Source organism: Mobula hypostoma, chromosome 12, assembly GCF_963921235.1.
Source record: "Mobula hypostoma chromosome 12, sMobHyp1.1, whole genome shotgun sequence".
Lineage (NCBI taxonomy): Eukaryota > Metazoa > Chordata > Chondrichthyes > Myliobatiformes > Myliobatidae > Mobula > Mobula hypostoma.
In genome coordinates this window covers 42,415,870-42,431,895 of record NC_086108.1, presented here as the reverse complement: position 1 = coordinate 42,431,895, position 16,026 = coordinate 42,415,870, and the positions used below count along the sequence as shown (strand labels likewise).

The 16,026-nt window shown below is 38.0% G+C and overlaps 1 protein-coding gene across 1 annotated transcript in view; it reads right to left on the bottom strand.

The window, feature by feature from the left end:
• The window catches only part of wdr47a (WD repeat domain 47a), a 57,700-nt gene continuing 41,674 nt past the window's right edge, over positions 1-16,026 (bottom strand). Inside the window, exons 10-15 of the mRNA XM_063063906.1 lie at positions 14,557-14,714; positions 13,966-14,135; positions 9,223-9,393; positions 6,470-6,601; positions 1,905-2,123; positions 1-1,317 (exon numbers count right to left, since the gene is read on the bottom strand). Of these exons, the coding sequence (XP_062919976.1) occupies positions 1,172-1,317; positions 1,905-2,123; positions 6,470-6,601; positions 9,223-9,393; positions 13,966-14,135; positions 14,557-14,714 (996 nt within the window). The 3' untranslated portion in view covers positions 1-1,171. The remainder of the gene's footprint in view (positions 1,318-1,904; positions 2,124-6,469; positions 6,602-9,222; positions 9,394-13,965; positions 14,136-14,556; positions 14,715-16,026) is intronic.

The following is a 16,026-nucleotide window of genomic DNA, read 5'->3' as shown; positions in this document are numbered from 1 at the left end:
CAAATAAATGATTTTATTGAGAACACTGCACGATCACACTTCATAATTCTCAGTATAATTTCAATTAGGACAAAAAGTGAGATAATTCACATTCACTCACAGACATGGTTCATCTCCAATTGCCCGTGAACGGAGAAGGCATTTAAGAGTCAACTACATTGGTGGATCTGAAGTCATGTATTTAGCCAGACCAGGTAAAAGTGGCAGATTTCCTTCCCTGAAGGATATTAGTGACAACATTAGTTTGTACAACAATCCAATAGTTTCATGCCTCTTCAATGACACTAGTATCTTATTCCAGATTTAAATCAAGTAAATTAAAATTTCTAGTGGGAACCAAACTCATATTCCTAGATCAGTAAGTCCAGGCTTCTGAATAAAAGTCCAGTAACTTAAAACAGCACACTATTGCAGGTACATCTAGCTCCTTGTAACCAAAATGCAAATACATAAGTTAAATATTAATAAAACCAATGTTGAGTATTTATATTAAACTGTACAATAGAAAATATAATAAGGAATTACATATATGAACAGAAAAATAAAATTTACTTATTTAATACTAACTGCAATGCAAGCATTAGTTTTCATGGACATGTACAATACTATTTTCCTGTGTGCAAGCACACCCACACAAGTAAACGTACATATAATGCAAAATGCCATGCTACTGCCAATAAAATGGTAATCATGTCCAAAATGTTCTGCATAAAAAGTTCACTTTGTTATGATCAGATGTGATGAATGTTAATATCTCTTACATCAGAGCAACAAATTAGTGTTTAAATGGTTAGTTGTCAGTTCACGTAAAATTAAACTGTACAACCAATAATTGGATCTATAATACTCAGGCAGCATTTTACATTAGTCACTGGCACAATGAACAAGATGTATCATAAACACTAAATGAATATTTGTCTCACTTGATTCAGTCATTGTGTGCATTTGGTAACAGACCCCAGTGACAGCATGATCACATGTGGAAGACTTAAGCACAGCATAATACAAACACAGACAACAGTTCCATATAGTTTCAACAGCAGCGCATACTGATCTGTGTTCTTTTATATGTTCGACTGGTCAGTTACATAATGATCAATTTGTGATTGCCAACATTTTCTCTCTCAAATTACAGTTACAATTGTGCTTTGCCTGCATTGGTATCAACTAGTCAACTGTTATTGTAAGTCCAGAGGGTCACCGTTCTGTCAGCAGATGAGGACAAGAAAGACAGATCTTCAGTGTGCCATCTACACTGGATAACTTTGTCCTTATGCTCAGATACTACTGTTGTAGGAAGTGGCTTTATTAGATCTCCTGTGGATCAATAGTGCAAGGTTACACAAGTTTATTTAGAAAATATTTAACACTATGAAATTATGGCTTTAAAAAACATCCATTTGCAAAATGCCAGCATCTAACCTATTACTTAGATAATTCCCGTAAAGTGCAATAAAACTGCAAGATAGATACGTTAATGTTTCAGTTTCACTGTAATGAGATAATAATGTATAAACTATTTGGAAAACTTAAGTAAATTAATTTCACTGCATATGTGATAAATTATTACACCGCCAAACCGTTTAGTGGACAACCACACCATGCTACCCAGGAAGATACTAGATCAGTTTGAAGTTTGTTTTAGCTATGTTGGTCAGACCAAAGATATTGAAGCTTGTTATCTAGTAACATATAGTACACTCAAATTGAACAGTCGTGCATACAAAGAAAGCATGCAAATTTAACATGGCTTTAATGGTTCACAATCTTAAAAACTTAAACATCACAGTTGGAACAAGGGTTAAATGGATGTCTTTTTACTCCTAACCATGGAACTTTACTAAAAACAAAAATAAATGGAATGTTAGGGTCAAAATTTTCAAAATATAGTTAACAAGTTTTACCTCGCAAATCTGTAACTTTTACAGTGGTGTCATAAGATCCTGTGAGTAGATAGTAAGCTCCAGGAGAAAACCTCACTGAACGTACATCACTACTATGCGGTTGGTAAATTTGTACCACTCTCCCTCCTCGAATATCATACAGCATGCAGCTGGAATCTTCCTGTCCTGTAGCCAGAAGTCGTCCACTTGGATCTACAGCCACAGAAGCAACAGCGCTGCCTGGATAATGGAAGTTCACATTACACATTGATATAACAGTGATGGTTCTAACATTTTTATAAAACCATCAGTGGACTTGGTGATAATGTTATCAAGTACATTCAATGTGAAGCATATCAAAAAATAGTCATGAACTGTTTAATCACTAAATGAAAGTGAGCATATGGGTCAGAAAATAACTGATTTAATGATCTCTACAGGCTATTTTCCAATCATTAACATGGGTTTATTGAAGCTGTTCTGATTTTACTTGAGTGACTATTACTAAAAACCTAGTAAACAATATTAGAATCCTTCATTTCAGGGACAACACAGCAACTTCAGAATAAAAATTCTAAGTTATTGCTGCTACATTTCTCAGTTTTCCTTTTAATACAATAGAAATTCTACAGCTAAAGGCTTAAGATTTTTTTCTATTATTTGTAAGACAGAATTTCTTTTACTAATCATATGCATTCCAGGTAAAACAAACTTCTTATCAACCAAACTGCCATTTTCCAACATTTTTGAGAATACCCATTCTGGAAACCACAGACTTTGGCTACGTCCACACTACGCCAGATAATTTTGAAAACACCAGTTTCGAGTAAAAACGACAGGCGTCCACACTAAGCGTTTTTCAAAATATCTCCATCCACATTAGGCGGATATTTGGGCGAATCTCCTCCTACTGGGCATGCGCAGGACATACAGAAAACAAGCGAAGAGGAAACGATATACTTAGTGCGAGTTTGTCCAGTTACAGAGTAGAAAAACTTAAAAGGAATTGCTCTTGGCTCTCGTGCAGGAGGACTTAAAACTAAAAAAAAACAAATACTGGAGCGTATGGAGGCAACCAACAGGGAGTTCATGGACAGTATGACCCAGCTGACGACGAACATTGAAAAACTGACTAACTCTGTTGCATTAATAAAGCACCTTGTTAAATGTATAAAACGTCTGCATCAGTGTTATCTTGTATTTCCATACAATGTTACATTAGGCTGTTACACATCTGTTGTCAGAGAAGTACTTGCATAAATAGGTAAACCACCTTCATACAAGCAAGGACAGAAAACAGGGCAAAGTGAGTATACTTATTTATTCAGTAAGCTATGGGTCAAGGTATTTGGTGAGTACATTTCTAACTCTCCTGGCTTCAGACTCGTTGCCGTCTGTTCTGAAATTGTTAGGTGGTTGCATTCTAGAAAACAATGAACATCTGTTCCGGCATGTCATGACAGTGTTTTTAAATAGTCAAAAAAGCTCACTTTACAATTTAACTCTCACGCCGTTCACACCGACTGCGCGTTATAACAGCTTGTGCAGTACCAAGCAGAAGCAGAAAAAGCATTGTTGTTCTGGGGTTGTCATGACAGTGTTTTTAAATCTCTCCGGTTACCCTGTACACACTACAATGGATATTAGGCGTTTTCAGATATATTCACTCTGGAGACCATTTCTGAAAATCTCCGTTTTCGGGGGATGAAAACGCCGTTTCAGTGTGGACAGAAGGTCAAAACGAAGAGAAAAAGTTTCGTTTTCAAAATTATCCAGCGTAATGTGGACGTACCCTTTGTTGACCAATACATTAGCTATTAATCATATGACTAACGGAAATTTAGATTAGAAATTGAAAAATTATTTTTCAAGTGAGTTCAATACTATGAACTTCAATGTTATTGGATTTGTTAGCAAAATGGTAAGGTGAATAGCGGAATAAAAGTTTTCTAGATCAGAACTTCATAAAAAAGCAGTTTGAGGGGCTATTTTATTTTTTTTCCCAAAAATGCTTGTAGGTAAATAACCTTTCATGATAAATAAATGTCCAAAAGTATTCTTGAAATACTCATCTGAATCAGAACTTCGATTTAAATTAACAGGTGATCAAAATGGTTAAAAAAAAAGAGCATGTAGTTTGTCATTGTTTATTTAGGGCAGAATAAGTCAAAATAAACCAATTTCAACCATTGTGACTTAAGGTCCATTTTATTCCTCGTTAGCGAAGGATTGTCTTCACTGTTGGAACACACTTAATATTAAGAATTCATTGAGCAAGGAATTGTAGGTTATGATTTTGTTACATATCATTCCATCATCAGTGGCATGATCATTCTGTCCCTTACAAAATTGATTGCAATTTGCATGATTGTTCATTAACTTTCCAGTCTGCAACCAGAAATTAACACCAAACAGCAAAATCTACATCTTTTGACCTTATCACTAAAATTATCAGATTTTATATAGCACTTTCAGAATATTCCAATGCATTTCCACTCAATGAGGTATAGTTGCAAGAAAACGTTTATGAACCCTATGCAATTGCCTGGTTTTCTGCATTAGTTACTCATAAAATATGGTCTGATCTTCATCTAAATCACGATAACAGACAAACACAATCTGTCTAAACTAATAACACACAAACAATTATACTTTTCATGTCTTTATTGAACACATTGTTCAATCATTCACAGTCCAGGCTGGAAAAAAAATGTGAACCCTTGTACTTAATAACTGGTAGAACCTCCTTTTAGCAACAATAACCTCCATCAAACACTTCATGTAGCTCAAACAACAGGAATTCTGCAGATGCTGGAAATTCAAGCGACACACATAAAAGTTGCTGGTGAACGCAGCAGGCCAGGCAGCATCTCCAGGAAGAGGTGCAGTCGACGTTTCAGGCCGAGACCCTTCGTCAGACGAAGGGTCTCGGCCTGAAACGTCGACTGCACCTCTTCCTAGAGATGCTGCCTGGCCTGCTGCATATTTCCTGCAGCTGCTGATCAGACCTGCACAACAGTGAGGAGGAATTTTAGACCATTTCTCCATACAAACCTATTTCAGTTCATCAATATTTCTGAGATGCCCTGCATGAACAGCACTCTGCCACAGCATTTCAACTGGGTTAAGGTCTGGATTCTGACTTGGCCATTCCAAATAACAAATTTTGTTCTTTTTAAACCATTCTGCTGTTGATTTACTCTTGTGTTACAGATTATTGTCCTGTTGCATCATCTAACTTCTATTAAGCTTCAGGTGACGGACCGCTACCCTGACATTCTCCTATAAAATGTCTTGATACAGTTTTGAATTTTGTTCCCGCAACGATTACAAGCTGTCCACAAACTGAGGCAGCAAAGCAGCCCCAAACCATGATGCTCCTTCCACCATGGCTAACAGTTGAGATGAGGTTTTGGTGCCATTTTACCTCCAAACATAGCAGTGTGCATTTCTGCCAAAAAGTTCAACTTTTGTGTTATCTGTCCACAGAACGTTGTCCCAGAACAATTGTGGAACACATTTCGCAAACTTGAGATGTGCAGCAATGTTGTTTTTTGGAGGGCAGTAACTTCCTCCACGGTGTTCTTCCATGAACACCATACTTGTTCACCGTTTTTCTTATAGTGGAAGAGACTTTTACAAGTACTAGAGACTAATGCAGAGCTTTTGCTGTTACCCTTGGGATCTTTTTCACCTCCTTCAGCATTGCACATTATGCTCTTGGTGTGATCTTTGCAGGATGCCCACTCCTAGGAAGAGTAGCAACAGTACTGAATTTCCTCCATTTGTAGAACATTTCTCTTACTGATGAATGCTCAGATCTTTAGAAATGCTTTTATAGCTTTTTCCAGCTTCACGCATCCCTACAATTCTTCTTTTAAGATTTTCTGAAATTTGTTTTGATCAAGGCATGATGCACATAAACAGATCTTTCTTGAGAAGAGCAGGCAGTCAGTAACCTGACTCTGTGTGTCTTTTTTTTAAATAGGGGAGGGCACCTTTACAACCCACACCTCTAATCTCATCTCATTGAATGAAACACCTGACTCCAAATACAGTAGCTTTGGTAGATGGCATTACTCCAGAAGATCACACACATTTTTGAACCTTGACTGTAATAGTTAAAATGGTGTACTCAGTATTGATGAGAAGTACAATTGTTCCTGTGTTATTAGTTTAGGCAGTTTACGTTTGTCTACTATTGTGACTTAGATGAAGATCAGACCACATTTTATGAGCAATTAACGCAGAAAACCAGGTAAAGAGTTCACAAACTTTTTCTTGGAAATGTACTCCTCAAGTATAAATGGAAAGGTGGTAGTGATGGCAGCCAACCTGACAGGAAATAACTGTGTTCATGTAATGAGATTCAAAACCTGTTTTAGAAATAAAGGGATACATATAACGTAACTCACTTCTTCATAATAAAACAAGCCGACATTCCTTTTGCTGAATTTGCTTAAGTACGACATGGACTTTTCTACTCTACTATAAGCTGAGCAACAGCTTAGACTGCAATGATTTAAGTTTGTTTAGCTGTTACAATTCCTGAAACAAATTGAATCAAGTAGCAGAGATATATTTACCCGATCCATGAAATGCTGTTCCAACAACACGGACACAACTGGGCACTCTCAGGTCCCAGAATCTTACAGTCTTGTCTTGTGAGCCAGATGCAATCATCCATCCTCCCCATGTATACAGTGCAAGAATATGACCTGAAATTACAATACAAATGTTGAGATCCAACATTTTCTATGCTGTTTACAAGTGTTTTTGGAACTATTTCACATAAATCATAAAATAATGCAGCACGCTACCATTTGGCCTTATGAGTCTGCAACAGCTCTTTCAAACAGTAATCTCATACATCATTTACTCATTTTTTGAAATACATATCCAAATTCCCTTTGAAGGCTCCTACTCTGCTGTGTGTGTAATAAATCTGCACTTCCTCCCTGTGACCACTGGGTTTCTCTGGGAGTTCCAGCTTCGTCTCACATTTCAAACAATTATGGGTTAGTAAGTAAATTGGTCACACGGGTGTAATTGGGTGGTTTGGCCAGAAGGGCCTGTTACCATGCTGCATCTCTAAATTAAAAAGAAACAAATAAACTTACTACACTTTAGGCTAATGGGTCAAAAGACTAATAAGCAGCTTAGCCCAGATTGTTTGGAATCTAGGATCTGAAAAGAATTGGGTACCAGAATGCATTAATTATAGCCTTACAAACATATTCAGATTCTGGAGAAATACCAGAGGATTGATAAACAGCCAATATTCGACATGGGAGGGAGCCAAAATGGAGGAACTATAGCTGATTAGTCATAACATATACTGTTGGAAAAAAAGGTTGGAATAAACAAATAAAAGTAGTACGTTTGGAAAATCATAATCCAATCAAGTAGAGTCAGCACAATTTTATGAAGAAAAATAGTGGCAGAAAAATTTTATTAATATTTTTGAGAAAGATTTGTTGACAGTGGATAGATTATACTTGGACTTCTATAAACTATTTGACAAGCTACCTCAAAAGGTTAAGTCAAAATAAGAATTCATAAGTCATAGAAGTGTTATCTAAACAAAGAAAATCTACAGCAATATGCCAACAAGTACATCAAAGTTTGACTTGATTTTAACAAGGGGGTTGAAGGAGAAATAGATCAGCCACGATCAAATGGCAGAGCACACTCAATGGGTCTAATAACCTACTTCTGCTCCCATGTCTCATGGTCTTTAACCTAATAACCAGAACACCTTTGGGATGCAGGCGGAAATTGTAGCACTCGTAGGAAATCCATGAGATCACATTGAGAATTCCACACGGACGGCACCAAAATGTCAGGATTGAATGTGGTCATGAGAACTGTCAGGCAGCAGCTGTGTTGTACTGTGCCACCCCTGGAATATTACAGATTATCTATTCAACCTACAGGTTTCCCCTGACATCCAAAGGTAGAGCGTTCCTATGAAACAGTTCGTAAGCCGAAATGTCGTAAAGCGAAGAAGCAATTACCATTTATTTATATGGGAAAACTTTGTGAGCGTTCGCAGACCCAAAAATAACCTACCAAATCATGCCAAATAACACATAAAACCTAAAATAACAGTAATATATAGTAAAAGCAGGAATGATATGATAAATACACAGCCTATATAAAGTAGAAATACTTCTCTACAACGATTGGCTGCACAGATCTCCGTAGCGAAAATCTCACGCAAGCGCTCTCGGCAGAGAATCTCACGCAAGCGCTGCACTGATCTGGGCCGACAATTACATGCTAGGCGACACCTAATTAATTAGCATGTTTATTTCGGCTTTTTTCTTAAAGATGTGGTGTGTGCCTCCAAGCTACCGCTGCATTCTCCGCAATTCGGCACAGTATCTGTCCAGGGCCCGGGGGTTGGGGTGGTGGGACACGGGGGTGTCATCTCATCGTCGATCAGGGCAGGCAGCTCATCCTCTCCTATGACTGCCTGCCTCGATGTCGAAGATCGAGGTCATCCTCTGCTGTGGCTGAAGTGGAAGGCTTGCTTGACTGCTGAGCCTCGCGCATTTTTCTATCATACAGTTGTTTGTAAGCACTCAAACCATCCTGCAAATATCCCCTAAACCTACGTACCCTTTCAAAATTAAAGTCGTACTTTATCATTGCAGCGAAAATCTCACGCAGTTGCTTCACGTTCAGTTCCTGGATGACTTCACTTTCGCTACTGCATACGGTTTCGATTGTTATCCCTTCCTCTTCCAATTGCATCAGCTCTTCATCTATCAGTTCTTGGTCATGGGACGCCAAAACCTCTTCAACATCATCTTCGTCAGCTTCCACAAGCCAAACTCACTTTGTCCTTGCTTCGTTCACCACGATCGAAACGCTTAATTATGTCTAGTTTTATGCTAAGTGTAACACCCTTACGAGCTCTTTCAGGCTTTTCCAACACCTTAGAACTCATCTTGCTAATGGCTGCTCAATGCTCATAGTTTAAGCAATGCTGTTCCGAATCCAGGGGAGAGCATCTGCTCGGGGTGCGCGCTGCCTTTTATAGCGCGGATTTTTTATCGCGCGCTGCCTTTCTTCGTAACAGTGAAAACACCTTCTGAAAGCAAGAACAGGGTACTAATGTAGGTCTTTCGTAACAGTGAGGTTTCGTAAAGCGAACGTTCGAAAAGCAGGGGACACCTGTACTACATTTCAGTTGTATTAAATAATTCACACCCAAAGCAATAGGTCATCAATTGTCATTAGAGAAATGCTATTTTTCCCTTAATCCTCTGTACAGTTTCTTGCCAGTTACAAAACTGTTATCAACTTAAAAACTTTTTAGTCTATTCCGTACCAGTGTGACCACTGAGTGCGTGCAATCCCTGGCCTCTCTGACAGTCTGTAGTATAAATATTACAATCTCCAGCACCAGCACTGATTAAGATAGCACCTCCACTTTCTGGGCCCTCCATAAAAGCAAGATCGCGGATTGTACCATCGTGCATGCTGAACTCCAAATCAGGACCTATGAAAGAAAACACACACAACTATCATTTAGATTTATAACCAACTTTTGCAATAAAATCATAACGTTGTGATTTTTTTAAAATAATAGAAAGCCTTTGATCTGAAACATTGACTTTCACTTCATAAACACTGCCTAGCCTGCTGAGCATTTCCAGCAATTTCTGATAGAAATTTACGACCTCTATTCTGCAACCTGTGACAATATCCATGTCATGTTCCTAAGATCTTTTATTTTATCATATAAATGGATGGCACTTCATTACACATGACAGTTCTGCAATTACCAGAATAAAGGCAATTAAGAATATCACACCCAAATTTCTGAAATAAAATGAACCATAAGTGCTGAACTTTAATTATAACTTGATTTTCCAAATGTCTCATCGAAATAAGTTTTCTGAGCTCTTTTTATAATCAAAAATTATGCTCTCTGAATAAACAAAACCAAAAGTCAAACAGAAGTAGAACATCTGCAGTAAATAGTAGGACACAAAGAAATGCGGTCAAACAGAGGCACCTAGGGGTCTGCCCACAATTCTCTTAAAGTGGCAACACAGGTGGATGGAGTATTAAGGTAAGTACATGATATGCTTGCATTAACAGGATAGGGCATAGAATGCTAGAGTCAGGGTGTTACTTTGCAATTTTACAAAATACTGGTTTGGCCATACTTGGAGTATACTGTGCACTTCTGATTGGCAAACTATAGGAAGTATGTGATTGTGTTGAAGAGAATGCAGAAGAAATTTACAAGGAAGCTGCTTGGATTAGATGATGCAAACAAGAGGAGTCCTGACGAAAGGTCTTGGCCCGAAACGTCGACTGTACCTCTTCTGAGAGATGCTGCCTGGCCTGCTGCGTTCACCAGCAACTTTGATGTGTGTTGCCTGGATTAGATGACACTAGTTAAGGGAAAAAAATGGACAAGGTTTTGTTTTTAAAAACGCAAACACGAGGAAATCTGCAGATGCTGGAAATTCAAGCAACACACACAAACAATGCTGGTGAACGCAGCAGGCCAGGCAGCATCTATAGGAAGAGGTACAGTCGACTTTTTGGGCCGAGACCCTTCGTCGGGACTAACTGAAAGAAGAGATAGTAAGAGATTTGAAAGTGGGAGGGGGAGGGGGGAGATCTGAAATGCTAGGAGATGACAGGAGGGGGAGGGATGGAGCCAAGAGCTAGAAAGTTGATTGGCAAAAAAGATATGAAGCTGGAGAAGGGACAGGATCATGAGATGGGAGGCCTGGGGAGAAAGAAAGGGGGAGGGAAGCCCAGAGGATGGGTAAGGAGTTATAGTGAGGGGGACAGAGGGAGAGGGGGGGAGAGGGGGAGAGAGAGAGGGGGGGGGAGGGAAAGGGAGAGGGAGATAAATAAATAAATAAAGGATGGGGTACAAAGGGGAGGTGGGGCATTAACAGAAGTTAGAGAAGTCAATGTTCATGTCATCAGGTTGGAGGCTACCCAGATGGAATAAAAGGTGTTGTTCCTCCAACCTGAGTGTGGCTTCATCTTGACAGTAGAGGAGGCTGTGGATAGACATATCAGAATGGGAATGGGACGTGGAATTAAAATGTGTGGCCACTGGGAGATCCTGCTTTCTCTGATGGACAGAGCGTAGGTGTTCAGTGAAACAGTCTCCCAGCCTGCGTCGGGTCTCGCCAAGATATAGAAGGCGGCCAGCTGTCTTATTCCTGCTTCTATTTCCCATGTTCTCACAAGCATGATCTATGCCGACAGTTCAGGACATTAGAGAGAGAATGCCATAAAATATGTATCTTTTAGAAGTGATAATAAATCAAGATGTAAATTGCTCACTCAATTGGCGCCAAATTACTAATGGCTCCAATTCAAAAATAATTATTTCTTAATTAAAACTGAAAAACAACTCATCTGGTTAATATTGCACTGCCATTTGTGAGAGTTACGATCAAATTATTGCTCAGATTTCCTACATAATTACCATGTACATTAGTTTGTACATTTGAACCCACATCTACCACTTCCATTGGCAGCATGTTTCACACTTACACCACTCTCTGAGTGAAGAAGTTCCCCCTCAGATTTCTCTTAAATATTTCACCTTTCATCCTAAATTCCAAGGCAGAGTACAAAGTAATTGGCAGGATACTTGGTAGTATGGAGGAGCAGAGGGATCTGGGGGTACATGTCCACAGATCCCTGAAAGTTGCCTCACAGGTAGATAGGGTAGTTAAGAAAGCTTATGGGGTGTTAACTTTCATAAGTCGAGGGATAGAGTTTAAGAGTTGCGAGGTAATGATGCAGCTCTATACAACTCTGGTTAGGCCACATTTGGAGTAATGTGTCCAGTTCTGGTCACCTCACTATAGGAAGGATGTGGAAGCATTGGAAAGGGTACAGAGGATATTTACCAGGATGCTGCCTGGTTTAGAGAGTATGAATTATGATCAGAGATTAAGGGAGCTAGGGCTTTACTCTTTGGAGAGAAGGAGGATAAGAGGAGACATAACAGAGGTATACAAGATATTAAGAGGAATAAATAGAGTGGATAGACAGTGCCTCTTCCCCAGGGCACCACTGTTCAATACAAGAGGACATGGCTTTAAGGTAAGGTGTGGGAAGTTCAAGGGGGATATTAGAGTAAGGTTTTTCACTGAGAGAGTGGTTGGTGCATGGAATGCACTGCCTGAGTCAGTGGTGGAGGCAGATACACTAGTGAAATTTAAGAGACTACTGGACAGGTATATGAAGGAATTTAAGGTGGGGGTTATATGGGAGGCAGGGTTTGAGGGTCGGCACAACATTGTGGGCCGAACGGCCTGTACTGTTCTATGTTCTAGTCTCACCCAACCTGAAGGGAAAAAGCCTGCATGTATTCACCCTATCTGTATTCCACATAATTTTGTATACTTTTATAAGATCTCCCCTCATTTTTCTGTACTTCAGGGAATAAAGAAATAACCTATTCAACCTTTGCCTATAACTCAGGACCACAAGTCCTGGTAACATCCTTACAAACTTCATCTGCACTCTTTAAAGCTTATTGATATCTTCCCTATAGGGATCGTGACCAGAACTACACACAATAATCCAAATTTGGTATCAACAATGTGTCATACAACTTCAACATAAAAAACATTATAACTTCTGATTTATGAAAGTCAAGCACCAAAAACTCTTTTTACGACCTTATCTACCCATGATGCCACTTGCAAGGAACTATAGATCTGTATTCCCATGTCCCTTTCTTCTTCTACATACCTCTGTTCCCTAATATTCACTGTGCAAGTCTTTCCATGGTTTGTTCTCCCAAAATACAACTCCTCACACCTGTTTGCATTAAATTTTATCTGCCATTTTTTAGCCTATTTTTCCAGCTGGTCTCGATCACAATGCAAACTTTGATACACTTCCTCTCTGTCCAATATTCCCCCAATATTCGTATCATCAGCAAATCTGCTGATTCAGTATATATTACAGTGAAATGATCACATTCTAAGCCAATACAGTTTTCCTGATGGTCAATCTGAACGCTTTACAAGAGTCTGTCCATTAGCTGGTGACATATTGTGTGGGGTTTTTAATAGTCTTCTGGCATAGACCAAAAATACGCAATAGGATATGGGGCATTTTTTGTCATGGCTCACAAGCAGTTAAGTACTATGGCTTCGCTCAGCTCCTTTTGATAATAGAACCAAACATTTTTGTATAGTCAACTTATGACATATTTGGCCTGTATCCAAGTGTATTTTGCAATCTATTTCAATATGCATTTTCCACAACATTTGTTTTTGCCACTCATTTGTCTTTGTGAAAACAAAATATTCCTTTTGGTCTTAAGAGGCTGTTATGTATTAACTATCATCCTAGACTTCTTCCATCCCTTTAACCAACAGAGCTTATGTAACAGCCTCGAAGTCCATTATCAAACAGCATGTCTCTAAGTGCCTGATAAAATCACAGGGAAGGTTGTTCCAGTCTTTTGGATATTGCCTAGATAAAGGCCATGACTGATCACACCAGCATCCTGCATGGTATCTACAGTTGGCTGTAAGATGGGAATCAACTTTCAGGCAGAAAACTGCTAACATGGTATGACATAAAGACTGATCTAATTGACCTGTTACCGGAATAGACAAACATAGCATGGATTAACTGGCAGCATTTCTTGATGAGCACAATGCTGCCCTAGCTGTGGACAAGTATCGGCTGATATTAAGATTGCAGTAAAACAGCTCTATGACTTCTGCCCATTGTTTCATTTAATCATATTCTAAAACCGCAACTTCCCCAGATGATTTCACAGCCTTTTGTAAATAACCAGAGCCCTTATGGTTCATTTTGATTTCTAAGCAAAAAGAAATCAAATACAAGATATTGTTACTTCAATTCTGTTGCAGAATCTTGAATATTTTGTTCATTGTGTTATACCATTAAAATATTGGCTTTTAATTTTCAACATAATTAGAAAAAAAATGAACTCAAGCATTAAATTCAACATTGCTAACATGTAAGAATATACTAAGTTAACAGCATTTTCCATCCCAAAGTAAAAAGGAACCATACAATCACATAATCTTCCACATACCTGTAGCATTGCATGTCTCTGCACTAAATGGCAGCACTTTCACGTATTTATCATTTGATCCAGTTGCTAATAGTTGTCCACACTTACTCCAGGCCACACAATAAATTGAACCTTTGTGGTGCTTGTTCCTTTTAAACTTTACTAGAGGTTGCTTAGGTGAACTGTATGCACTGTAGATGGTGGGATGTTGCAAGTGGATAAAAGTAGGAAGATGGTTTCAAAAACATTATTAAGTGATAGATACCATCTTTACAATTCTGCCCTCCCACAAATTCTAAGTAAAGATAAATGTACTCATTATTTCACATAAAATATGTAATCATCATAATAATGATTTACAGGTCACATCCCTGGTCAAGATAACAACTTAAAAAGATTAATCTCCAAGGAAATTAGAATATACATAAATAGTGTTTCTATGTAGATAGTTTTGCTATTGGTTAATAAAGTTCTGAAAGGATATGACGTGCTCTTTTCCTTCAAATTGTTAGCAGCTGAACAGTAATTTAATAGAAACACGCTGGATCTGTTTCACTTATTACTTTAACAATTTAAGTTCTTAGTATTTTCATATATTAGTCATGCTGTTACCTTGGGTCAATAACGTCTGGGTACGCACAGACACGCAAAGTTTTAGTATTTGAACCAACTGCATAGAGAGTTCCACTTGGGTGGAATGCTACTGCTCTTATGGCTTGAGTATCTTCAAGAGTATTAATGGCAATGAACTGCTTTTTGGATCTATCTTCCTATTAATGCAATAGAAAACACAAATGCACATTAAGGTTCCAAAATCAACACAATTTATGCAAACTTTTTTATGCATAATATCAAAAACAGATTTGTACCAAATTAATTGATATAAAATTTATGCATGTAAAAAAATTAACAGTGCTTATTAGAATTTAACTGCATCTTGGATTAAGAGATTTCAGTTCTAAACTTAGATATTACAAATTGATCAAAGGTGTAGAGAGTAAAGAAATATTAACAGAGATCTGACTCTGTTTCATAAGCAAAACAACAATTTATTGGCATACAACAATGGCAAGTGCTCCACTGCTTCCTTGCTAGAATGCTTCAAAAGGTTTGCAAGGTCACATGAGTAGCTCTGGCTTCCTCAAGACAGCCTGATTCTTCAAAAAAAAAACTATTAGCTGAGATAATTGGTCAAGAGAAGCCACATTGAGTGGACTTTAATTTTTTAAAAACTGAGCTGCAGGACAGAACGGATGCTTACAGAATTCTAAAGCCAAAATGGATAAAATGTAAATTGGCCTACAGAGTTGAAAGGAAAAGAGATATTAAATAATGTGGTACAGAAAATAGACAAAAAAGAAGAGAAACCTAGGAAAAAATGAGGAAAGAGATAAATTTAGCTTTTGCCTAAATGGCTTTTAAAGACAAAGTCATTCCGATATGGGAAGAAACAGTAAAACAGGTGTCAGTAAATATCTAAAGTAACTGTAGGTTGTGTGGAATGATCTACAGCCTTGTTGGTTATGGCTCCTGAAGTGTTTAACCAAGTATTTTATAAATACAGAAAGATTTTCACCAACTTTTCAAGCAACCGTTTCCAAACCCCACCATCATTAAATTTTTTCTTAATTTCCCCTCTAATACTTTTATATAGTCCACTCTACTAAAGACAACCACAGAGGCCTTTAAAGATTTATCTTAATTTTATTTTCATCAATTAAATATACCCCAAGTAACCTTTAACCTAAAAAAAGTAAACGACATGGTAAGTCTGACCTCATAACAGTAACTCTTCAGCATTAATAACAATATCCTTGCATGAAAGAACAGTCAGTGTAAAAAGAAAAAAATTCAATGAATTTAGAGGAAATATGTTTAAGGCTAAATAAGGGCATTTACAGTTCAAAAAAGTCTCGGGAAAGAAATCTTAAATTTTGTTATCTAGGAAACTTCTCCATACTGTAATAGGTGTAATGTCGAAGAGGCTTCTCTAATTCATATGTTTTGGTCCTGCCCGCAGCTTGATAAATTTTGGAAAGAAATATTTCAAACTTTCTCGGAGCTTTTTAAAGTAAACTTTAA